A 27,032-nucleotide genomic window follows, 5' to 3' on the forward strand; every position below is an offset into this window, starting at 1 on the left:
ACCCATTCTGGGCTCAGAATCACAGAAGAACCCTTAGGAAACATAGAAGAACCCATTCTGGGCTTAGAAACACAGAAGAACCTATTCTGGGCTCAGAAACACAGAAGAACCCATTCTGGGCTCAGAATCACAGAAGAACCCTTAAGAAACATAGAAGAACCCATTTTGGGCTCAGAAACACAGAAGAACCCATTCTGGGCTCAGAATCACAGAAGAACCCTTAAGAAACATAGAAGAACCAATTCTGGGCTCAGAAACACAGAAGAACCCATTCTGGGCTCAGAATCACATAAGAACCCTTAAGAAACATAGAAGAACCCATTCTGGGCTTAGAAACACAGAAGAACCTATTCTGGGCTCAGAAACACAGAAGAACCCATTCTGGGCTCAGAAACACAGAAGAACCCTTAAGAAACATAGAAGAATCCATTCTGGGCTTAGAAACACAGAAGAACCCATTCTGGGCTCAGAAACACAGAAGAACCCATTCTGGACTCAGAAACACAGAAGAACCCTTAAGAAACATAGAAGAACCCATTCTGGGCTCAGAAACACAGAAGAACCCATTCTGGGCTCAGAAACACAGAAAAACCCATTCTGGGCTCCGAAACACAGAAGAACCTATTCTGGGCTCAGAAACACAGAAGAACCTATTCTGGGCTCAGAAATACAGAAGAACCCATTCTGGGCTCAGAAACACAGAAGAACCCATTCTGGACTCAGAAATACAGAAGAACCCATTCTGGGCTCAGAAACTCAGAAGAACCCATTCTGGGCTCAGAAACACAGAAGAACCTATTCTGGGCTCAGAAACACAGAAGAACCCATTCTGGACTCAGAAACACAGAAGAACCCATTCTGGGCTAGGAAACACAGAAGAACCCATTCTGGGCTAGGAAACTCAGAAGAACCCATTCTGGGCTCAGAACCACAGAAGAACCCATTCTGGGCTCAGACACACAGAATAACCCATTCTGGGCTCAGAAACACAGAAGAAGCCATTCTGGGCTCAGAAACACAGAAGAACCATTTCTGGACTCAGAAACACAGAAGAACCCTAAAAAAAACATAGAAGAACCCATTCTGGGCTCCGAAACACAGAAGAACCCATTCTGGGCTCAAACACAGAAGAACCCATTCTGGGCTCAGAAACACAGAAGAACCCATTCTGGACTCAGAAATACAGAAGAACCCATTCTGGGCTCAGAAACTCAGAAGAACCCATTCTGGGCTCAGAAACACAGAAGAACCCATTCTGGGCTCAGAAACACAGAAGAACCCATTCTGGACTCAGAAACACAGAAGAACCCATTCTGGGCTAGGAAACACAGAAGAACCCATTCTGGGCTCAGACACACAGAAGAACCCATTCTGGGCTCAGAAACACAGAAGAACCCATTCTGGGCTCAGACACACAGAATAACCCATTTTGGGCTCAGAAACACAGAAGAAGTCATTCTGGGCTCAGAAACACAGAAGAACCCATTCTGGACTCAGAAACACAGAAGAACCCTAAAAAAAACATAGAAGAACCCATTCTGGGCTCCGAAACACAGAAGAACCCATTCTGGGCTCCGAAACACAGAAGAACCCATTCTGGGCTCAGAAACACAGAAGAACCCATTCTGGACTCAGAAACACAGAAGAACCCATTCTGGGCTCAGAAACACAGACAAACCCATTCTGGGCTCAGAAACGCAGAAGAACCCATTCTGGGCTCAGAAACACAGAAGAACCCATTCTGGGCTCAGATACACAGAAGAACCCATTCTGGGCTCAGACACACAGAAGAACCCATTCTGGGCTCAGAAACACAGAAAACCCCATTCTGGGCTCAGAATCACAGAAGAACCCTTAGGAAACATAGAAGAACCCATTCTGGGCTCAGAAACACAGAAGAACCCATTCTGGGCTCAGAATCACAGAAGAGCCCTTAAGAAACATAGAAGAACCCATTCTGGGCTCAGAAACACAGAAGATCCCATTCTGGGCTCATAAACACAGAAGAACCCATTCTGGGCTCAGAATCACAGAAGAACCCTTAGGAAACATAGAAGAACCCATTCTGGGCTCAGAAACACAGAAGAACCCATTCTGGGCTCAGAATCACAGAAGAACCCTTAAGAAACATAGAAGAACCCATTCTGGGCTCAGAAACACAGAATAACCCATTCTGGGCTCAGAATCACAGAAGAACCCTTAAGAAACATAAAAGAACCCATTCTGGGATTAGAAACACAGAAGAACATATTCTGGGCTCAGAAACTCAGAAGAACCCATTCTGGGCTCAGAAACTCAGAAGAACCCATTCTGGGCTCAGAAACACAGAGGAACCCATTCTGGGCTCAGAAACACAGAGGAACCCATTCTGGGCTAAGAAACACAGAAGAACCCATTCTGGACTCAGAAACACAGAAGAACCCATTCTGGGCTAGGAAACACAGAAGAACCCATTTTGGGCTCAGACACACAGAAGAACCCATTCTGGGCTCAGAAACACAGAAGAACACATTCTGGGCTCAGAAAACACAGAAGAACCCCATTCTGGGCTCATAAACACAGAAGAACCCATTCTGGGCTCATAAACACAGAAGAACCCATTCTGGGTTCAGAATCACAGAAGAACCCTTAGGAAACATAGAAGAACCCATTCTGGGCTCAGAAACACAGAAGAACCCATTCTGGGCTCAGAATCACAGAAGAACCCTTAAGAAACATAGAAGAACCCATTCTGGGCTCAGAAACACAGAAGAACCCATTCTGGACTCAGAAACACAGAAGAACCCTAAAAAAAACATAGAAGAACCCATTCTGGGCTCCGAAACACAGAAGAACCCATTCTGGGCTCCGAAACACAGAAGAACCCATTCTGGGCTCAGAAACACAGAAGAACCCATTCTGGACTCAGAAATACAGAAGAACCCATTCTGGGCTCAGAAACTCAGAAGAACCCATTCTGGGCTAGGAAACACAGAAGAACCCATTCTGGGCTCAGACACACAGAAGAACCCAATCTGGGCTCAGAAACACAGAAGAACCCATTCTGGGCTCAGACACACAGAATAACCCATTCTGGGCTCAGAAACACAGAAGAAGCCATTCTGGGCTCAGAAACACAGAAGAACCCATTGTGGACTCAGAAACACAGAAGAACCCTAAAAAAAACATAGAAGAACCCATTCTGGGCTCCGAAACACAGAAGAACCCATTCTGGGCTCCGAAACACAGAAGAACCCATTCTGGGCTCAGAAACACAGAAGAACCCATTCTGGACTCAGAAACTCAGAAGAACCCATTCTGGGCTCAGATACACAGAAGAACCCATTCTGGGCTCAGAAACACAGAAGAACCCATTCTGGACTCAGAAACACAGAAGAACCCATTCTGGGCTAGGAAACACAGAAGAACCCATTCTGCGGCTCAGACACCACAGAAGAACCCATTCTGGGCTCAGAAACACAGAAGAACCCATTCTGGGCTCAGACACACAGAATAACCCATTCTGGGCTCAGAAACACAGAAGAAGCCATTCTGGGCTCAGAAACACAGAAGAACCCATTCTGGACTCAGAAACACAGAGGAACCCATTCTGGGCTCAGACACACAGAAGAACCCATTCTGGGCTCAGAAACACAGAAGAACCCATTCTGGGCTCAGACACACAGAATAACCCATTCTGGGCTCAGAAACACAGAAGAAGCCATTCTGGGCTCAGAAACTCAGAAGAACCCATTCTGGGCTCAGAAACACAGAGGAACCCATTCTGGGCTCAGAAACACAGAGGAACCCATTCTGGGCTAAGAAACACAGAAGAACCCATTCTGGACTCAGAAACACAGAAGAACCCATTCTGGGCTAGGAAACACAGAAGAACCCATTTTGGGCTCAGACACACAGAAGAACCCATTCTGGGCTCAGAAACACAGAAGAACACATTCTGGGCTCAGAAACACAGAAGAACCCATTCTGGGCTCATAAACACAGAAGAACCCATTCTGGGCTCATAAACACAGAAGAACCCATTCTGGGTTCAGAATCACAGAAGAACCCTTAGGAAACATAGAAGAACCCATTCTGGGCTCAGAAACACAGAAGAACCCATTCTGGGCTCAGAATCACAGAAGAACCCTTAAGAAACATAGAAGAACCCATTCTGGGCTCAGAAACACAGAAGAACCCATTCTGGACTCAGAAACACAGAAGAACCCTAAAAAAAACATAGAAGAACCCATTCTGGGCTTCGAAACACAGAAGAACCCATTCTGGGCTCCGAAACACAGAAGAACCCATTCTGGGCTCAGAAACACAGAAGAACCCATTCTGGACTCAGAAATACAGAAGAACCCATTCTGGGCTCAGAAACTCAGAAGAACCCATTCTGGGCTCAGAAACACAGAAGAACCCATTCTGGGCTCAGAAACACAGAAGAACCCATTCTGGACTCAGAAACACAGAAGAACCCATTCTGGGCTAGGAAACACAGAAGAACCCATTCTGGGCTCAGACACACAGAAGAACCCATTCTGGGCTCAGAAACACAGAAGAACCCATTCTGGGCTCAGACACACAGAATAACCCATTCTGGGCTCAGAAACACAGAAGAAGCCATTCTGGGCTCAGAAACACAGAAGAACCCATTGTGGACTCAGAAACACAGAAGAACCCTAAAAAAAACATAGAAGAACCCATTCTGGGCTCCGAAACACAGAAGAACCCATTCTGGGCTCCGAAACACAGAAGAACCCATTCTGGGCTCAGAAACACAGAAGAACCCATTCTGGACTCAGAAACTCAGAAGAACCCATTCTGGGCTCAGATACACAGAAGAACCCATTCTGGGCTCAGAAACACAGAAGAACCCATTCTGGACTCAGAAACACAGAAGAACCCATTCTGGGCTAGGAAACACAGAAGAACCCATTCTGGGCTCAGACACACAGAAGAACCCATTCTGGGCTCAGAAACACAGAAGAACCCATTCTGGGCTCAGACACACAGAATAACCCATTCTGGGCTCAGAAACACAGAAAACCCCATTCTGGGCTCAGAAACACAGAAGAACCCATTCTGGACTCAGAAACACAGAAGAACCCTAAAAAAAACATAGAAGAACCCATTCTGGGCTCCGAAACACAGAAGAACCCATTCTGGGCTCCGAAACACAGAAGAACCCATTCTGGGCTCAGAAACACAGAAGAACCCATTCTGGACTCAGAAATACAGAAGAACCCATTCTGGGCTCAGAAACTCAGAAGAACCCATTCTGGGCTCAGAAACACAGAAGAACCCATTCTGGGCTCAGAAACACAGAAGAACCCATTCTGGGCTCAGAAACACAGAAGAACCCATTCTGGGCTCAGAAACACAGACGAACCCATTCTGGGCTCAGAAGCTCAGAAGAACCCATTCTGGGCTCAGAAACACAGAAGAACCCATTCTGGGCTCAGATACACAGAAGAACCCATTCTGGGCTCAGACACACAGAAGAACCCATTCTGGGCTCAGAAACACAGAAAACCCCATTCTGGGCTCAGAATCACAGAAGAATCCTTAGGAAACATAGAAGAACCCATTCTGGGCTCAGAAACACAGAAGAACCCATTCTGGGCTCAGAATCACAGAAGAACCCTTAAGAAACATAGAAGAATCCATTCTGGGCTCAGAAACACAGAAGAACCCATTCTGGGCTCATAAACACAGAAGAACCCATTCTGGGCTCAGAATCACAGAAGAACCCTTAGGAAACATAGAAGAACCCATTCTTGGCTCAGAAACACAGAAGAACCCATTCTGGGCTCAGAATCACAGAAGAACCCTTAAGAAACATAGAAGAACCCATTCTGGGCTCAGAAACACAGAATAACCCATTCTGGGCTCAGAATCACAGAAGAACCCTTAAGAAACACAGAAGAACCCATTCTGGGCTCAGAAACACAGAAGAACATATTCTGGGCTCAGAAACTCAGAAGAACCCATTCTGGGCTCAGAAACTCAGAAGAACCCATTCTGGGCTCAGAAACACAGAGGAACTCATTCTGGGCTCAGAAACACAGAGGAACCCATTCTGGGCTCAGAAACACAGAAGAACCCATTCTGGACTCAGAAACACAGAAGAACCCATTCTGGGCTAGGAAACACAGAAGAACCCATTTTGGGCTCAGACACACAGAAGAACCCATTCTGGGCTCAGAAACACAGAAGAACCCATTCTGGGCTCAGAAACACAGAAGAACCCATTCTGGGCTCAGAAACACAGAAGAACCCATTCTGGGCTCAGAAACACAGAAGAACCCATTCTGGGCTCAGAAACACAGACGAACCCATTCTGGGCTCAGAAACTCAGAAGAACCCATTCTGGGCTCAGAAACACAGAAGAACCCATTCTGGGCTCAGATACACAGAAGAACCCATTCTGGGCTCAGACACACAGAAGAACCCATTCTGGGCTCAGAAACACAGAAAACCCCATTCTGGGCTCAGAATCACAGAAGAATCCTTAGGAAACATAGAAGAACCCATTCTGGGCTAGGAAACACAGAAGAACCCATTTTGGGCTCAGACACACAGAAGAACCCATTCTGGGCTCAGAAACACAGAAGAACCCATTCTGGGCTCAGAAACACAGAAGAACCCATTCTGGGCTCAGAAACACAGAAGATCCCATTCTGGGCTCATAAACACAGAAGAACCCATTCTGGGCTCAGAATCACAGAAGAACCCTTAGGAAACATAGAAGAACCCATTCTGGGCTCAGAAACACAGAAGAACCCATTCTGGGCTCAGAATCACAGAAGAACCCTTAAGAAACATAGAAGAACCCATTCTGGGCTCAGAAACACAGAATAACCCATTCTGGGCTCAGAATCACAGAAGAACCCTTAAGAAACATAGAAGAACCCATTCTGGGCTCAGAAACACAGAATAACCCATTCTGGGCTCAGAATCACAGAAGAACCCTTAAGAAACATAGAAGAACCCATTCTGGGCTCAGAAACACAGAAGAACATATTCTGGGCTCAGAAACTCAGAAGAACCCATTCTGGGCTCAGAAACTCAGAAGAACCCATTCTGGGCTCAGAAACACAGAGGAACCCATTCTGGGCTCAGAAACACAGAGGAACCCATTCTGGGCTCAGAAACACAGAAGAACCCATTCTGGGCTCAGATTCACAGAAGAACCCTTAGGAAACATAGAAGAACCCATTCTGGGCTCAGAAACACAGAGGAACCCATTCTGGGCTCAGAATCACGGAAGAGCCCTTAAGAGACATAGAAGAACCCATTCTGGGCTCAGAAACACAGAAGAACCCTTAAGAAACATAGAAGAACCCATTCTGGGCTCAGAAACACAGAAGAACCTATTCTGGGCTAGGAAACACAGAAGAACCCATTTTGGGCTCAGACACACAGAAGAAGGGCTGAAGGTCACAAAGAAAATGATCATTGGTGTATGTTATAAACCACCCCGTATAGATGAGGGGGATGAGGCCCAGCTATTGTTGCAAATGGAGGAGGCTTCAAAACTGGGTCAAGTTGTTATTATGGGGGACTTTAATTATCCGGCACTGACTGGGGTAATGGGGGGGCTAAGTCAGAAAAAGCTAGTAGGTTTGTAAATATGCTAAATGACAACTTTTTATTTCAGGCAGTTCAAGAACCCACTAGGAATGACGCTATTTTGGACCTGGTGATTTCTAATAATAATGAACTTATCTCTAACATTTGTGTGGGGGGGGGCATTTGGGGAACAGTGATCACAACATGGTCTCCTTTGGGATAATGCTACAGAGACAGCTCTATAAGGGAGTAACTAAACGCTCAGACGTGCAGACTTTGCCAGTATAAGGGCATCTCTGCAATGTGGCAGCTGGGAAAGGCTTCTCATGGGGTTAGGCACAGAAGGAAAATGGAACATCTTTAAAACATTGCTTTGCAGGTATACACAACAGTATATTCCCCTAGTAAGCAAGGAGAGGCATCGCAAAGCAAAACCTTTATGGCTGAATAAAAGTGTTAGTGTCGAGGTTGGTAAGAAAAAACGTGCTTTTAGGGCATTCAAGTTAGCTGGGGCAGCGGAAACTTTCATCAGGTACAGGGGGGCAAATAAAGCAGCAAAAAAGCTATCAGGCAGCTAAAATAGAGATGGAAAGGGATATTGCAGCTAGGGGTAAAAAGAATCCAAAATTATTTTTTAATTATGTGAATAGTAAAAAAATGAAGCAAGAAGGGGTGGGAACTTTATTATCACGGGGGGGTAAGTTGGTTGATGAGAACGGGGAAAAAGCTGAAATTTTGAACTCTTATTTTTCATCTGTCTATACATCTGAGGAGCCAGATAATGAAGGCTTCCCTTGTAATATGCCCAGTGCTAGTAATTTAGCTACTGACGCGTGGGTCACTCAGGGGGGGAATTCAATAGCGACTGGAACATGTAAAGGGAAACAAAGGTCCAGGGCCGGATGGGATTCATCCCAGGGTATTAAATGAGCTGAGCGCTGAGATTGCCAAACCTCTTCACTTAATTTCCCAGGATTCATTGAGGTCTGGCATGGTGCCGAGAGACTGGCGGATTGCTAATGTGGTGCCGTTATTTAAAAAGGGATCCCGTTCTCAGCCTGAAAACTATAGGCCTGTTAGTCTGACATCAGTAGTAGGAAAACTTTTGGAAGGGGTAATAAGGGATAGGATAGTTGAATACATTGCAGTTCACAATACTATTAGTTTGTGCCACAGGGGTTTATGGGTAACAGATCTTGCCAGACTAATTTAGTCGCCTTTTATGAGGAGGTGAGCAGGAACCTTGATGCTGGAATGGCAGTTGATGTCATCTACTTGGACTTTGCTAAAGCGTTTGATACAGTACCTCACAGAAGGTTAATGATCAAATTAAGGAATATTGGCCTAGAACATAATATTTGTAATTGGATAGAGAACTGGCTGAAGGATAGAGTACACAGAGTGGGGGAAATGGAACATTTTCTAATTGGGCCAGTGTGGTTAGTGGGTACCGCAGGGGTCAGTCCTTGGTCCTTTGCTTTTTAACTTGTTTATTAATGACCTGGAGGTGGGCATAGACAGTACTGTTTCTATTTTTGCTGATGACACTAAATTGTGCAAAACTATAAGTTCCATGCAGGATGTGCCGCTTTGCAGAGCGATTTGACAAAATTAGATAACTGGGCAGCAAACTGGAAAATGAGGTTCAATGTTGACAAGTGCAAAGTTCTGCACTTTGGTAGAAATAATATAAACGCAAACTATCTACTGAATGGGAGTGAGTTGGGGGTATCCTTAATGGAGAAGGATCTGGGGGTTTTTGTGGATAACAAGTTGTCTAATGCCAGGCAGTGTCATTCTGTGGCTACTAAAGCAAATAAAGTGCTGTCTTGTATAAACAGGGCATTGACTCAAGGGATGAGAACATAATTTTGCCCCTTTATAGGTCCCTGGTAAGGCCTCACCCTGAGTATGGGGGGCAGTAACAGTGAGTATGGGGGGCAGTAACAGTGAGTATGGGGGGCAGTAACAGTGAGTATGGGGGGCAGTAACAGTGAGTATGGGGGGCAGTAACAGTGAGTATGGGGGCAGTAACAGTGAGTATGGGGGGCAGTAACAGTGAGTATGGGGGGCAGTAACAGTGAGTATGGGGGGCAGTAACAGTGAGTATGGGGGGCAGTAACAGTGAGTATGGGGGCAGTAACAGTGAGTATGGGGGGGCAGTAACAGTGAGTATGGGGGGCAGTAACAGTGAGTATGGGGGCAGTAACAGTAAGTATGGGGGGCAGTAACAGTGAGTATGGGGGGGCAGTAACAGTGAGTATGGGGGGCAGTAACAGTGAGTATGGGGGGCAGTAACAGTGAGTATGGGGGGGCAGTAACAGTGAGTATGGGGGCAGTAACAGTGAGTATGGGGGGCAGTAACAGTGAGTATGGGGGGGCAGTAACAGTGAGTATGGGGGCAGTAACAGTGAGTATGGGGGGCAGTTACAGTGAGTATGGGGGGGCAGTAACAGTGAGTATGGGGGGCAGTAACAGTGAGTATGGGGGGGCAGTAACAGTGAGTATGGGGGGGCAGTTTTGGGCTCCAGTCCTTAAGAAGGATATTAATGAGCTGGAGAGAGTGCAGAGACTGCAACTAAACTGGTTAAGGGGATGGAAGGGTTAAACTATGAGGTGAGACTGTCAGGGTTGGGGTTGTTTTCTCTGGAAAAGAGGCGCTTGCGAGGGGACATGATTACTCTGTACAAGTACATTAGGGGGGATTATAGGCAGTTGGGGGGGGGTTCTTTTTTCCCATAAAAACAATCAGCGCACCAGAGGCCCCCCCTTTAGATTAGAGGAAAGGAGTTTCCATTTGAAGCAGCGTAGGTGGTTTTTCACGGTGAGGGCAGTGAGGGGGTTGGGGAATGCCCTGCCGGGGGATGTTGGGTAGGGGGTTCCTCACGGTGAGGGCAGTGAGGGGGTTGGGGAATGCCCTGCCGGGGGATGTTGGGTAGGGGTTCCTCACGGTGAGGGCAGTGAGGGGGTTGGGGAATGCCCTGCCGGGGGATGTTGGGTAGGGGGTTCCTCACGGTGAGGGCAGTGAGGGGGTTGGGGAATGCCCTGCCGGGGGATGTTGGGTAGGGGGTTCCTCACGGTGAGGGCAGTGAGGGGGTTGGGGAATGCCCTGCCGGGGGATGTTGGGTAGGGGGTTCCTCACGGTGAGGGCAGTGAGGGGGTTGGGGAATGCCCCTAGAGATGGGGTAATGGCAGATTCTGTTAATGCCTTTAAGAGGGGCCTGGATGAGTTCTTGATCAATCAGAATATCCAAGGCTATTGTGATACTAATATCTACAGTTAGTACTAGTGGTTGTATTTATAGTTTATGTATGTGAGTGTATAGATTGGTAGGTGTGGGTTAGATGTGCTGGGTTTACTTGGATGGGTTGAACTTGATGGACACAGGTCTTTTTTCAACCCTATGTAACTATGTAACTATGTAACTATGTAACTATGTAACCCATTCTGGGCTCAGAAACACAGAAAAACCCATTCTGGGCTCAGAATCACGGAAGAGCCTTTACGAAACATAGAAGAACCCATTCCGGGCTCAGAAACACAGAAGAACCCATTCTGGGCTCAGAAACACAGAAGAACCCATTCTAGAGCTGATGTACCATAGAGAGGAGCTTATTGATAGGTACCGGCATGATGCACCATAGAGAGGAGCTGATGTACCATAGAGAGGAGCTTATTGATGGGTACCGGCATGATGCACCATAGAGAGGAGCTGATGTACCATACAGAGGAGCTTATTGATGGGTACCGGCATGATGCACCATAGAGAGGAGCTGATGTACCATAGAGAGGAGCTTATTGATGGGTACCGGCATGATGCACCATAGAGAGGAGCTGATGTACCTTACAGAGGAGCTTATTGATGGGTACCGGCATGATGCACCATAGAGAGGAGCTGATGTACCATAGAGAGGAGCTTATTGATGGGTACCGGGCTGATGTACCATAGAGAAGAGCTTATTGATGGGTCCTGGGCTGATGTACCATAGAGAGGAGCTTATTGATGGGTACCGGGCTGATGTACCATAGAGAAAAGCTTATTGATGGGTACTGGGCTGATGTACCATAGAGAGGAGCTTATTGATGGGTAACGGGCTGATGTACCATAGAGAGGAGCTGATGTACCATAGAGAGGAGCTTATTGATGGGTACTGGGCTGATGTACCATAGAGAGGAGCTTATTGATGGGTACCGGGCTGATGTACCATAGAGAGGAGCTTATTGATGGGTACTGGGCTGATGTACCATAGAGAGGAGCTTATTGATGGGTACCGGGCTGATGTACCATAGAGAGGAGCTTATTGATGGGTACTGGGCTGATGTTCCATAGAGAGGAGCTGATGTACCATAGAGAGGAGCTTATTGATGGGTACTGGGCTGATGTACCATAGAGAGGAGCTGATGTACCATAGAGAGGAGCTTATTGATGGGTACCGGGCTGATGTACCATAGAGAGGAGCTGATGTACCATAGAGAGGAGCTTATTGATGGGTACTGGGCTGATGTACCATAGAGAGGAGCTGATGTACCATAGAGAGGAGCTTATTGATGGGTACCGGGCTGATGTACCATAGAGAAGAGCTTATTGATGGGTACTGGGCTGATGTACCATAGAGAGGAGCTTATTAATGGGTACTGGGCTGATGTACCATAGAGAGGAGCTTATTGATGGGTACCGGGCTGATGTACCATAGAGAGGAGCTGATGTACCATAGAGAGGAGCTTATTTGCTAATCACAGTAACAGGGATGATAGAGAAGTTCTTACCGGTAAGTACTGTCCGGCCGTCGCATGGGATATGCATTGAATATTTGAGGTCTTCTCCTTGACCAGAGCCGCCAGCTTTTCTATCTGATTGAGCTCATCTGTAGGAGGAACCACAGGGACACTTACCTGGGGCACAAGTGGGAATCATTGGGGCAACTTCTCTGCAATGTGAAGCTGCAGTGCCAATGTCAGCAATGTTTCTCGCTATTTTATTGCCACAACAACTTGCCCTGCTGCCCCAGTAACCCTTTCACTTCCCTCCTGCCCATGGGTTTGTTACAGAACCTCAGGGTTTCATTTAGAACCTCATGATGGACAAACTGGACATTGGGCTCATCGGCATGTCCCAGTCTCCTCTCTGTGCTGGCACAAGGGGCATTACTTTATACTGGGGTAACTCTGGGGTATGTTTCTTGCCCTACAGCCCTGGCATACAAGGGGCATTACTTTATACTGGGGTAACTCTGGGGTATGTTTCTTGCCCTACAGCCCTGGCATACAAGGGGCATTACTTTATACTGGGGTAACTCTGGGGTATGTTTCTTGCCCTACAGCCCTGGCATACAAGGGGCATTACTTTATACTGGGGTAACTCTAGGGTATGTTTCTTGCCCTACAGCCCTGGCATATAAGGGGCATTACTTTATACTGGGGTAACTGAGCCCAATAGACTCAGCCCTGACAGGGGTACTAGAGATAGATAACCCTAAAGGTGCCCACACAGGGGCAGAAGAAAGCAGTTTATTGGCCCATCATCATAGAGAGCACCGGATCCCCCACAAATATCTGATTTGCTGATGAGCCAATCAATACCATTCAAGATCCTTAGGAGGGAGAATTGCCTCCCCCCCGCATGCTGGAATAGTCATGTGATTCCTATACTGAGCCCCCATTGTACAAGAGGGGCTGAGCCAGTTGGGGGGCTCATGGGGGGCCGTGTAGTTTACACTATTGGCTTCTGTTTATTGTTGGGAGACAGAGTGTTACTGGGCCGGTGGGTTCTGGTTCTGGCTGGGCCCAGACCATACCCCCCAACCGTCCTGCTTTTCGCGGGACAGTCCCAATTTTTACAGCGCGTCCCGCTGTCCCGGATTGTTCAATGAATGTCCCGCATTGCGGAAATACAGAACATTCATTAACCTATCCAGGCCAGCGGGAGGCGCTCCGGCTCCGTCTCTTCTTGTGGCTCCTGTTTCTTATTCGGCTCCTCGTACGGCGGTGACAGGCCCGTTTATAAGGTTGCGCCTGTGGGTGTGACGTCAATACGCACGGGCGCAACCATATAAAGGGCCTGTCGCCGCCGTACGAGGAGCCGAATAAGGAGCAGGAGCCACAAGAAGCAGCGTCTATAGGGGACACTGTGTATGGGGGGGGCACTGTGTATGGGGGGGCACTGTGTATGGGGGACACTGTGTATGGGGGGGCTACTGTGTATTGGGGACACTGTGCATGGGGGACACTGTGTATGGGGGGACACTGTGTATGGGGGGCACTGTGTATGGGGGACACTGTATATGGGGACACTGTGTATGGGGGACACTGTATATGGGGACACTGTGTATGGGGGGACACTGTGTATGGGGGGGCACTGTGTATGGGGGACACTGTGTATGGGGGGACACTGTGTATGGGGGGCACTGTGTATGGGGGGCACTGTGTATGGGGGACACTGTGTATGGGGGGCACTGTGTATTGGGGGCACTGTGCATGGGGGACACTGTGTATGGGGGAACTGTGTATGGGGGACACTGTGTATGGGGGGACACTGTGTATGGGGGGCACTGTGAATGGGGGGCACTGTGTATGGGGGGCTACTGTGTATGGGGGACACTGTGTATGGGGACACTGTGTATGGGGGGGCTACTGTGTATTGGGGACACTGTGCATGGGGGACACTGTGTATGGGGGGACACTGTGTATGGGGGGCACTGTATATGGGGACACTGTGTATGGGGGACACTGTGTATGGGGGGGCACTGTGTATGGGGGACACTGTGTATGGGGGGACACTGTGTATGGGGGGCACTGTGTATGGGGGGCACTGTGTATGGGGGACACTGTGTATGGGGGGCACTGTGTATTGGGGGCACTGTGCATGGGGGACACTGTGTATGGGGGAACTGTGTATGGGGGACACTGTGTATGGGGGGACACTGTGTATGGGGGGCACTGTGAATGGGGGGCACTGTGTATGGGGGGCTACTGTGTATGGGGGACACTGTGTATGGGGGCCACTGTGTATGGGGGACACTGTGTATGGGGGGCACTGTGTATGGGGGGCACTGTGTATGGGGGGCACTGTGTATGGGGGACACTGTGTATGGGGGACACTGTGTATGGGGGGACACTGTGTATGGGGGGACACTGTATATGGGGACACTGTGTATGGGGGACACTGTGTATGGGGGGCTACTGTGTATGGGGGACACTGTGTATGGGGGGCACTGTGTATGGGGGGGACACTGTGTATGGGGGACACTGTGTATGGGGGGCACTGTGTATGGGGGACACTGTGTATGGGGGGACACTGTGTATGGGGGCACTGTGTATGGGGGGGACACTGTGTATGGGGGGCACTGTGTATGGGGGACACTGTGTATGGGGGGACACTGTGTATGGGGGACACTGTGTATGGGGGGCACTGTGTATGGGGGACACTGTGTATGGGGGGACACTGTGTATGGGGGGCTACTGTGTATGGGGGACACTGTGTATGGGGGGCACTGTGTATGGGGGACACTGTGTATGGGGGGATACTGTATATGGGGACACTGTGTATGGGGGGGACACTGTGTATGGGGGACACTGTGTATGGGGGGCACTGTGTATGGGGGGGACACTGTGTATGGGGGACACTGTGTATGGGGGGCACTGTGTATGGGGGATACTGTGTATGGGGGGACACTGTGTATGGGGGCACTGTGTATGGGGGGACACTGTGTATGGGGGGCACTGTGTATGGGGGACACTGTGTATGGGGGGACACTGTGTATGGGGGACACTGTGTATGGGGGGCACTGTGTATGGGGGACACTGTGTATGGGGGGACACTGTGTATGGGGGGCTACTGTGTATGGGGGACACTGTGTATGGGGGGCACTGTGTATGGGGGGACACTGTGTATGGGGGGATACTGTATATGGGGACACTGTGTATGGGGGACACTGTGTATGGGGGGATACTGTGTATAAGGGGCACTGTGTATGGGGGCACTGTGTATGGGGGCACTGTGTATGGGGGACACTGTATATGGGGACACTGTGTATGGGGGACACTGTATATAGGGACACTGTGTATGGGGGACACTGTGTATGGGGGGATACTGTGTATAAGGGGCACTGTGTAAGGAGGGCTACTGTGTATGGGGGCACTGTGTATGGGGGGATACTGTGTATAAGGGGCACTGTGTAAGGAGGGCTACTGTGTATGGGGGCACTGTGTATGGGGGCACTCTGTATGGGGGGACTGTGTATGGGGGCAATTGGGGGCACTTTCTATGGGGGCATTGTGTACGGAGGGTACTTTCTATGGGGCATTTAAAAATGAATTTTAAAAATGGGGTGTGGCAATTGGGCGTGGCCACAAAGTGGGCATGGTCAAAAAATTGCCCCTCTTTCCATTTTTCAAATGTTGGGAGGTATGCCAAAACTCACTTTGTTTTGAGTTAAACAGTCAGGTTCTGGCTTTGTGCTGTGAATACACATTTGTGTTGGACCGGGATGGGGGGGCATGTACCCTCTCCCAGTCTGGGGGGGAATTGGGATCCTATCTGGGTGCAGGGCCTGAAATCTGTGGTCTGAGAAAATATAGGGGGGGGGTGAGACCTGGGCAATATGTTACAGTGGGGGGGGTGAGACCTGGGCAATATGTTACAGTGGGGGGTGAGACCTGGGCAATATGTTACAGTGGGGGGGTGAGACCTGGGCAATATGTTACAGTGGGGGGGGGGGGGGTGAGACCTGGGCAATATGTTACAGTGGGGGGGGGTGAGACCTGGGCAATATGTTACAGTGGGGGGGGGTGAGACCTGGGCAATATGTTACAGTGGGGGGGAGGTGAGACCTGGGCAATATGTTACAGTGGGGGTTGAGACCTGGGCAATATGTTACAGTGGGGGGGGTGAGACCTGGGCAATATGTTACAGTGGGGGAGTGAGACCTGGGCAATATGTTACAGTGGGGGGGTGAGACCTGGGCAATATGTTACAGTGGGGGGGGGTGAGACCTGGGCAATATGTTACAGTGGGGGGGGGGGGGGGGTGAGACCTGGGCAATATGTTACAGTGGGGGGGGGGGGGGTGAGACCTGGGCAATATGTTACAGTGGGGGGGGGGGTGAGACCTGGGCAATATGTTACAGTGGGGGGGTGAGACCTGGGCGATATGTTACAGTGGGGGGGGGGGGGGGGGGTTGAGACCTGGGCAATATGTTACAGTGGGGGGGGTGAGACCTGGGCAATATGTTACAGTGGGGGGGGGTGAGACCTGGGCAATATGTTACAATGGGGGGGGTGAGACCTGGGCAATATGTTACAGTGGGGGGGGGGGTTGAGACCTGGGCAATATGTTACAGTGGGGGGGGGGGTGAGACCTGGGCAATATGTTACAATGGGGGGGGGTGAGACCTGGGCAATATGTTACAGTGGGGGGGGGGGGGGGTGAGACCTGGCAATATGTTACAGTGGGGGGGTGAGACCTGGGCAATATGTTACAGTGGGGGGGTGAGACCTGGGCAATATGTTACAGTGGGGGGGGTTGAGACCTGGGCAATATGTTACAGTGGGGGGGGGTGAGACCTGGGCAATATGTTACAGTGGGGGGGGGTGAGACCTGGGCAATATGTTACAGTGGGGGGGGGGGGGGGGTGAGACCTGGGCAATATGTTACAGTGGGGGAGGTGAGACCTGGGCAATATGTTACAGTGGGGGAGGTGAGACCTGGGCAATATGTTACAGTGGGGGGGGGGGGGGGGGTGAGACCTGGGCAATATGTTACAGTGGGAGAGGTGAGACCTGGGCAATATGTTACAGTGGGGGGGGGGGGGGGGGGGGTTGAGACCTGGGCAATATGTTACAGTGGGGGGGTGAGACCTGGGCAATATGTTACAGTGGGGGGGAGGTGAGACCTGGGCAATATGTTACAGTGGGGGGGGGGGTGAGACCTGGGCAATATGTTACAGTGGGGGGGGGGTGAGACCTGGGCAATATGTTACAGTGGGGGGGGGGGGGGGTGAGACCTGGGCAATATGTTACAGTGGGGGGGGGTGAGACCTGGGCAATATGTTACAGTGGGGGGGGGGGGTGAGACCTGGGCAATATGTTACAGTGGGGGGGGGTGAGACCTGGGCAATATGTTACAGTGGGAGAGGTGAGACCTGGGCAATATGTTACAGTGGGGGGGGGGGTGAGACCTGGGCAATATGTTACAGTGGGGGGGGGGGTGAGACCTGGGCAATATGTTACAGTGGGGGGGGGGGTTCCGTATGGGTCTCACCATCCAGAGTGAAGATGAGCAGAACCGCGTCTGTTTCCGACACCGAGGGGAGAACGTTCCTCACAAAGTCTTCATGGGAGATGGGAAACTCCGGCCCCTGCCAATGAGAGGGGTAAGTGCTTGCCCTGTGGCCCCTGCCAATGAGAGGGGTAAGTGCTTGCCCTGTGGCCCCTGCCAATGAGAGGGGTAAGTGCTTGCCCTGTGGCCCCTGCCAATGAGAGGGGTAAGTGCTTGCCCTGTGGCCCCTGCCAATGAGAGGGGTAAGTGCTTGCCCTGTGGCCCCTGCCAATGAGAGGGGTAAGTGCTTGCCCTGTGGCCCCTGCCAATGAGAGGGGTAAGTGCTTGCCCTGTGGCCCCTGCCAATGAGAGGGGTAAGTGCTTGCCCTGTGGCCCCTGCCAATGGGAAGGGTAAGTGCTTGCCCTGTGGCCCCTGCCAATGGGAAGGGTTAAGTGCTTGCCCTGTGGCCCCTGCCAATGAGAGGGATAAGTGCTTGCCCTGTGGCCCCTGCCAATGAGAGGGGTAAGTGCTTGCCCTGTGGCCCCTGCCAATGAGAAGGGTAAGTGCTTGCCCTGTGGGCCCCTGCCAATGAGAGGGGTAAGTGCTTGCCTGTGGCCCCTGCCAATGAGAGGGGTAAGTGCTTGCCCTGTGGCCCCTGCCAATGAGAGGGGTAAGTGCTTGCCCTGTGGCCCCTGCCAATGAGAGGGGTAAGTGCTTGCCCTGTGGCCCCTGCCAATGAGAGGGGTAAGTGCTTGCCCTGTGGCCCCTGCCAATGAGAGGGGTAAGTGCTTGCCCTGTGGCCCCTGCCAATGAGAGGGGTAAGTGCTTTGCCCTGTGGCCCCTGCCAATGAGAGGGGTAAGTGCTTGCCCTGTGGCCCCTGCCAATGGGAAGGGTAAGTGCTTGCCCTGTGGCCCCTGCCAATGGGAAGGGTAAGTGCTTGCCCTGTGGCCCCTGCCAATGAGAGGGATAAGTGCTTGCCCTGTGGCCCCTGCCAATGAGAGGGGTAAGTGCTTGCCCTGTGGCCCCTGCCAATGAGAGGGGGTAAGTGCTTGCCCTGTGGCCCCTGCCAATGAGAGGGGTAAGTGCTTGCCCTGTGGCCCCTGCCAATGAGAGGGGTAAGTGCTTGCCCTGTGGCCCCTGCCAATGAGAGGGGTAAGTGCTTGCCCTGTGGCCCCTGCCAATGAGAGGGGTAAGTGCTTGCCCTGTGGCCCCTGCCAATGAGAGGGGTAAGTGCTTGCCCTGTGGCCCCTGCCAATGAGAGGGGTAAGTGCTTGCCCTGTGGCCCCTGCCAATGAGAGGGGTAAGTGCTTGCCCTGTGGCCCCTGCCAATGAGAGGGGTAAGTGCTTGCCCTGTGGCCCCTGCCAATGGGAAGGGTAAGTGCTTGCCCTGTGGCCCCTGCCAATGGGAAGGGTAAGTGCTTGCCCTGTGGCCCCTGCCAATGAGAGGGATAAGTGCTTGCCCTGTGGCCCCTGCCAATGAGAGGGGTAAGTGCTTGCCCTGTGGCCCCTGCCAATGAGAGGGGTAAGTGCTTGCCCTGTGGCCCCTGCCAATGAGAGGGGTAAGTGCTTGCCCTGTGGCCCCTGCCAATGAGAGGGGTAAGTGCTTGCCCTGTGGCCCCTGCCAATGAGAGGGGTAAGTGCTTGCCCTGTGGCCCCTGCCAATGAGAGGGGTAAGTGCTGCCCTGTGGCCCCTGCCAATGAGAGGGGTAAGTGCTTGCCCTGTGGCCCTGCCAATGAGAGGGGTAAGTGCTTGCCCTGTGGCCCCTGCCAATGAGAGGGGTAAGTGCTTGCCCTGTGGCCCCTGCCAATGAGAGGGGTAAGTGCTTGCCCTGTGGCCCCTGCCAATGAGAGGGGTAAGTGCTTGCCCTGTGGCCCCTGCCAATGGGAAGGGTAAGTGCTTGCCCTGTGGCCCCTGCCAATGGGAAGGGTAAGTGCTTGCCCTGTGGCCCCTGCCAATGAGAGGGGTAAGTGCTTGCCCTGTGGCCCCTGCCAATGAGAGGGGTAAGTGCTTGCCCTGTGGCCCCTGCCAATGAGAGGGGTAAGTGCTTGCCCTGTGGCCCCTGCCAATGAGAGGGGTAAGTGCTTGCCCTGTGGCCCCTGCCAATGGGAAGGGTAAGTGCTTGCCCTGTGGCCCCTGCCAATGGGAAGGGTAAGTGCTTGCCCTGTGGCCCCTGCCAATGAGAGGGGTAAGTGCTTGCCCTGTGGCCCCTGCCAATGAGAGGGGTAAGTGCTTGCCCTGTGGCCCCTGCCAATGAGAGGGGTAAGTGCTTGCCCTGTGGCCCCTGCCAATGAGAGGGATAAGTGCTTGCCCTGTGGCCCTGCCAATGAGAGGGGTAAGTGCTTGCCCTGTGGCCCCTGCCAATGAGAGGGGTAAGTGCTTGCCCTGTGGCCACTGCCAATGAGAGGGATAAGTGCTTGCCCTGTGGCCCCTTCCAATGAGAGGGGTAAGTGCTTGCCCTGTGGCCCCTGCCAATGAGAGGGGTAAGTGCTTGCCCTGTGGCCCCTGCCAATGAGAGGGGTAAGTGCTTGCCCTGTGGCCCCTGCCAATGAGAGGGGTAAGTGCTTGCCCTGTGGCCCCTGCCAATGAGAGGGGTAAGTGCTTGCCCTGTGGCCCCTGCCAATGAGAGGGGTAAGTGCTTGCCCTGTGGCCCCTGCCAATGAGAGGGGTAAGTGCTTGCCCTGTGGCCCCTGCCAATGAGAGGGGTAAGTGCTTGCCCTGTGGCCCCTGCCAATGAGAGGGGTAAGTGCTTGCCCTGTGGCCCCTGCCAATGAGAGGGGTAAGTGCTTGCCCTGTGGCCCCTGCCAATGAGAGGGGTAAGTGCTTGCCCTGTGGCCCCTGCCAATGAGAGGGGTAAGTGCTTGCCCTGTGGCCCCTGCCAATGAGAGGGGTAAGTGCTTGCCCTGTGGCCCCTGCTAGTCGTGGGGCTGGTAGAACCCAATCAGAATATCTGACCCCCCCAGGCTTGTTTCCCCCGGTGCCCCCCGAATCCTTTCCCTACTCACCAGTGATGAGAGGTCCCCTTCCTTGTTCTCTATGGAGTCGTAACCGCCAGTGACAAAGCCCCGCACGTCCCTCCAGTCTGTCCGGGGCAATAACATGGGGTGATTAGCACTGGGGGTACGGGGGCGCACTGATTAGCACTGGGGGTATGGGGGCACACTGATTAGCACTGGGGGTACGGGGGCGCACTGATTAGCACTGGGGGTACGGGGGCGCACTGATTAGCACTGGGGGTACGGGGGCACTGATTAGCACTGGGGGTACGGGGGCACTGATTAGCACTGGGGGTACGGGGCACACTGATTAGCACTGGGGGTACGGGGGCACTGATTAGCACTGGGGGTACGGGGGCACTGATTAGCACTGGGGGTACGGGGGCACTGATTAGCACTGGGGGTACGGGGGCACTGATTAGCACTGGGGGTACGGGGGCGCACTGATTAGCACTGGGGGTACGGGGGCACACTGATTAGCACTGGGGGTACGGGGGCGCACTGATTAGCACTGGGGGTATGGGGCACACTGATTAGCACTGGGGGTACGGGGGCGCACTGATTAGCACTGGGGGTACGGGGGCGCACTGATTAGCACTGGGGGTACGGGGGCGCACTGATTAGCACTGGGGGTACGGGGGCGCACTGATTAGCACTGGGGGTACGGGGGCGCACTGATTAGCACTGGGGGTACGGGGGCGCACTGATTAGCACTGGGGGTACGGGGGCGCACTGATTAGCACTGGGGGTACGGGGGCACACTCATTAGCACTGGGGGTACGGGGGCACTGATTAGCACTGGGGGTACGGGGGCACACTGATTAGCACTGGGGGTACGGGGGCGCACTGATTAGCACTGGGGGTACGGGGGCGCACTGATTAGCACTGGGGGTACGGGGGCACACTGATTAGCACTGGGGGTACGGGGGCGCACTGATTAGCACTGGGGGTACGGGGGCGCACTGATTAGCACTGGGGGTATGGGGGCAAACTGATTAGCACTGGGGGTACGGGGGCGCACTGATTAGCACTGGGGGTATGGGGGCAAACTGATTAGCACTGGGGGTACGGGGGCGCACTGATTAGCACTGGGGGTATGGGGGCAAACTGATTAGCACTGGGGATACGGGGGCGCACTGATTAGCACTGGGGATACGGGGGCACTGATTAGCACTGGGGGTACGGGGGCAAACTGATTAGCACTGGGGATACGGGGGCACACTGATTAGCACTGGGGGTACGGGGGCGCACTGATTAGCACTGGGGGTACGGGGGCGCACTGATTAGCACTGGGGATACGGGGGCACTGATTAGCACTGGGGTACGGGGGCAACTGATTAGCACTGGGGATACGGGGGCGCACTGATTAGCACTGGGGGTACGGGGGCGCACTGATTAGCACTGGGGGTACGGGGGCGCACTGATTAGCACTGGGGGTACGGGGGCGCACTGATTAGCACTGGGGATACGGGGGCGCACTGATTAGCACTGGGGGTACGGGGGCGCACTGATTAGCACTGGGGGTACGGGGGCGCACTGATTAGCACTGGGGGTACGGGGGCGCCCCTTTCTGGCGTTTGTGCCACTCACTGGGCCTGGGGGTAACATGGCATTTCCCATCTACACCCCAAACAGTAGGGCAACTGCCTGCCCTTTAAACGTATGAATAAACAATATAGAATTGCCCCCTCCCCCCCGGTCACATACAGAGAGACATCCCATTGGCTCAGAGGCACAGGTGAGTCTATACACAGAGGGGCGCTATTGGCTCAGAGGCACAGGTGAGTCTATACACAGAGGGGCGCTATTGGCTCAGAGGCACAGGTGAGTCTATACACAGAGTGGCGCTATTGGCTCAGAGGCACAGGTGAGTCTATACATAGAGTGGTGCTATTGGCTCAGAGGCACAGGTGAGTCTATACATAGAGTGGCGCTATTGGCTCAGAGGCACAGGTGAGTCTATACACAGAGGGGCGCTATTGGCTCAGAGGCACAGGTGAGTCTATACACAGAGGGGCGCTATTGGCTCAGAGGAGCAGGTGAGTCTATACATAGAGTGGCGCTATTGGCTCAGAGGCACAGGTGAGTCTATACACAGAGGGGCGCTATTGGCTCAGAGGCACAGGTGAGTCTATACATAAAGTGGCGCTATTGGCTCAGAGGCACAGGTGAGTCTATACACAGAGGGGCGCTATTGGCTCAGAGGCACAGGTTAGTCTATACACAGAGGGGCGCTATTGGCTCAGAGGCACAGGTGAGTCTATACATAGAGTGGCGCTATTGGCTCAGAGGCACAGGTGAGTCTATACATAGAGGGGCGCTATTGGCTCAGAGGCACAGGTGAGTCTATACATAGAGGGGCGCTATTGGCTAAGAGGCACAGGTTAGTCTATACATAGAGGGGTGCTATTGGCTCAGAGGCACAGGTGAGTCTATACACAGAGGGGCGCTATTGGCTCAGAGGCACAGGTGAGTCTATACACAGAGGGGCGCTATTGGCTCAGAGGCACAGGTGAGTCTATACACAGAGGGGCGCTATTGGCTCAGAGGCACAGGTGAGTCTATACATAAAGTGGCGCTATTGGCTCAGAGGCACAGGTGAGTCTATACACAGAAGGGCGCTATTGGCTCAGAGGCACAGGTTAGTCTATACACAGAGGGGCGCTATTGGCTCAGAGGCACAGGTGAGTCTATACATAGAGTGGCGCTATTGGCTCAGAGGCACAGGTGAGTCTATACATAGAGGGGCGCTATTGGCTCAGAGGCACAGGTGAGTCTATACACAGAGGGGCGCTATTGGCTCAGAGGCACAGGTGAGTCTATACACAGAGGGGCGCTATTGGCTCAGAGGCACAGGTGAGTCTATACACAGAGGGGCGCTATTGGCTCAGAGGCACAGGTGAGTCTATACATAAAGTGGCGCTATTGGCTCAGAGGCACAGGTGAGTCTATACACAGAGGGGCGCTATTGGCTCAGAGGCACAGGTGAGTCTATACACAGAGTGGCGCTATTGGCTCAGAGGCACAGGTTAGTCTATACACAGAGGGGCGCTATTGGCTCAGAGGCACAGGTGAGTCTATACATAGAGGGGCGCTATTGGCTCAGAGGCACAGGTGAGTCTATACACAGAGGGGCGCTATTGGCTCAGAGGCACAGGTGAGTCTATACATAAAGTGGCGCTATTGGCTCAGAGGCACAGGTGAGTCTATACACAGAGGGGCGCTATTGGCTCAGAGGAGCAGGTGAGTCTATACATAGAGTGGTGCTATTGGCTCAGAGGCACAGGTGAGTCTATACACAGAGGGGCGCTATTGGCTCAGAGGCACAGGTGAGTCTATACACAGAGGGGCGCTATTGGCTCAGAGGCACAGGTGAGTCTATACATAGAGGGGTGCTATTGGCTCAGAGGCACAGGTGAGTCTATACATAGAGGGGCGCTATTGGCTCAGAGGCACAGGTTAGTCTATACATAGAGGGGCGCTATTGGCTCAGAGGCACAGGTGAGTCTATACACAGAGGGGCGCTATTGGCTCAGAGGCACAGGTGAGTCTATACACAGAGGGGCGCTATTGGCTCAGAGGCACAGGTGAGTCTATACACAGAGGGGCGCTATTGGCTCAGAGGCACAGGTGAGTCTATACATAGAGGGGTGCTATTGGCTCAGAGGCACAGGTGAGTCTATACACAGAGGGGCGCTATTGGCTCAGAGGCACAGGTGAGTCTATACACAGAGGGGCGCTATTGGCTCAGAGGCACAGGTGAGTCTATACACAGAGGGGCGCTATTGGCTCAGAGGCACAGGTGAGTCTATACATAGAGGGGCGCTATTGGCTCAGAGGCACAGGTGAGTCTATACATAGAGGGGCGCTATTGGCTCAGAGGCACAGGTTAGTCTATACATAGAGGGGCGCTATTGGCTCAGAGGCACAGGTTAGTCTATACACAGAGGGGCGCTATTGGCTCAGAGGCACAGGTGAGTCTATACACAGAGGGGCGCTATTGGCTCAGAGGCACAGGTGAGTCTATACACAAAGTGGCGCTATTGGCTCAGAGGCACAGGTGAGTCTATACACAGAGTGGCGCTATTGGCTCAGAGGCACAGGTTAGTCTATACACAGAGGGGCGCTATTGGCTCAGAGGCACAGGTGAGTCTATACATAGAGTGGTGCTATTGGCTCAGAGGAGCAGGTGAGTCTATACACAGAGGGGCGCTATTGGCTCAGAGGCACAGGTGAGTCTATACATAGAGTGGTGCTATTGGCTCAGAGGAGCAGGTGAGTCTATACACAGAGGGGCGCTATTGGCTCAGAGGAGCAGGTGAGTCTATACACAGAGGGGCGCTATTGGCTCAGAGGCACAGGTGAGTCTATACACAGAGGGGCGCTATTGGCTCAGAGGCACAGGTGAGTCTATACATAAAGTGGCGCTATTGGCTCAGAGGCACAGGTGAGTCTATACACAGAGGGGCGCTATTGGCTCAGAGGAGCAGGTGAGTCTATACACAGAGGGGCGCTATTGGCTCAGAGGCACAGGTTAGTCTATACACAGAGGGGCGCTATTGGCTCAGAGGCACAGGTGAGTCTATACACAGAGGGGCGCTATTGGCTCAGAGGCACAGGTGAGTCTATACACAGAGGGGCGCTATTGGCTCAGAGGCACAGGTGAGTCTATACATAGAGGGGCGCTATTGGCTCAGAGGCACAGGTGGTCTATACATAGAGGGGCGCTATTGGCTCAGAGGCACAGGTTAGTCTATACATAGAGGGGCGCTATTGGCTCAGAGGCACAGGTTAGTCTATACACAGAGGGGCGCTATTGGCTCAGAGGCACAGGTGAGTCTATACACAGAGGGGCGCTATTGGCTCAGAGGCACAGGTGAGTCTATACATAAAGTGGCGCTATTGGCTCAGAGGCACAGGTGAGTCTATACACAGAGTGGCGCTATTGGCTCAGAGGCACAGGTTAGTCTATACACAGAGGGGCGCTATTGGCTCAGAGGCACAGGTGAGTCTATACATAGAGTGGTGCTATTGGCTCAGAGGAGCAGGTGAGTCTATACACAGAGGGGCGCTATTGGCTCAGAGGCACAGGTGAGTCTATACATAGAGTGGTGCTATTGGCTCAGAGGAGCAGGTGAGTCTATACACAGAGGGGCGCTATTGGCTCAGAGGCACAGGTGAGTCTATACACAGAGGGGCGCTATTGGCTCAGAGGCACAGGTGAGTCTATACACAGAGGGGCGCTATTGGCTCAGAGGCACAGGTGAGTCTATACATAAAGTGGCGCTATTGGCTCAGAGGCACAGGTGAGTCTATACACAGAGGGGCGCTATTGGCTCAGAGGAGCAGGTGAGTCTATACATAGAGTGGCGCTATTGGCTCAGAGGCACAGGTTAGTCTATACACAGAGGGGCGCTATTGGCTCAGAGGCACAGGTTAGTCTATACATAGAGGGGCGCTATTGGCTCAGAGGCACAGGTGAGTCTATACACAGAGGGGCGCTATTGGCTCAGAGGCACAGGTGAGTCTATACACAGAGGGGCGCTATTGGCTCAGAGGCACAGGTGAGTCTATACACAGAGTGGCGCTATTGGCTCAGAGGCACAGGTTAGTCTATACATAGAGGGGCACTATTGGCTCAGAGGCACAGGTGAGTCTATACACAGAGGGGCGCTATTGGCTCAGAGGCACAGGTGAGTCTATACATAAAGTGGCGGTATTGGCTCAGAGGCACAGGTGAGTCTATACACAGAGGGGCGCTATTGGCTCAGAGGAGCAGGTGAGTCTATACATAGAGTGGTGCTATTGGCTCAGAGGCACAGGTGAGTCTATACACAGAGGGGCGCTATTGGCTCAGAGGAGCAGGTGAGTCTATACATAAAGTGGCGCTATTGGCTCAGAGGCACAGGTTAGTCTATACACAGAGGGGCGCTATTGGCTCAGAGGCACAGGTGAGTCTATACATAGAGCGGTGCTATTGGCTCAGAGGAGCAGGTGAGTCTATACATAGAGTGGTGCTATTGGCTCAGAGGCACAGGTGAGTCTATACATAGAGGGGCGCTATTGGCTCAGAGGCACAGGTGAGTCTATACATAAAGTGGCGCTATTGGCTCAGAGGCACAGGTGAGTCTATACACAGAGGGGCGCTATTGGCTCAGAGGCACAGGTGAGTCTATACACAGAGGGGCGCTATTGGCTCAGAGGCACAGGTGAGTCTATACAC

The 27,032-nt window shown here is 52.3% G+C and overlaps 1 protein-coding gene across 2 annotated transcripts in view; it reads right to left on the reverse strand.

Moving 5' to 3' along the window:
* gckr (glucokinase regulator) overlaps positions 1–27,032 on the reverse strand; it is a 61,018-nt gene that overhangs the window by 14,938 nt on the left and 19,048 nt on the right. For both annotated transcript variants that reach the window (XM_031901949.1, XM_031901948.1), the window contains 3 exons: positions 20,819–20,895; positions 17,817–17,913; positions 12,326–12,423 (listed from right to left, as the gene is read on the reverse strand). In XM_031901949.1, the coding sequence (XP_031757809.1) occupies positions 12,326–12,423; positions 17,817–17,913; positions 20,819–20,895 (272 nt within the window). The remainder of the gene's footprint in view (positions 1–12,325; positions 12,424–17,816; positions 17,914–20,818; positions 20,896–27,032) is intronic.

This window comes from Xenopus tropicalis, chromosome 5, assembly GCF_000004195.4.
Source record: "Xenopus tropicalis strain Nigerian chromosome 5, UCB_Xtro_10.0, whole genome shotgun sequence".
NCBI classification, from domain to species: Eukaryota; Metazoa; Chordata; class Amphibia; order Anura; family Pipidae; genus Xenopus; species Xenopus tropicalis.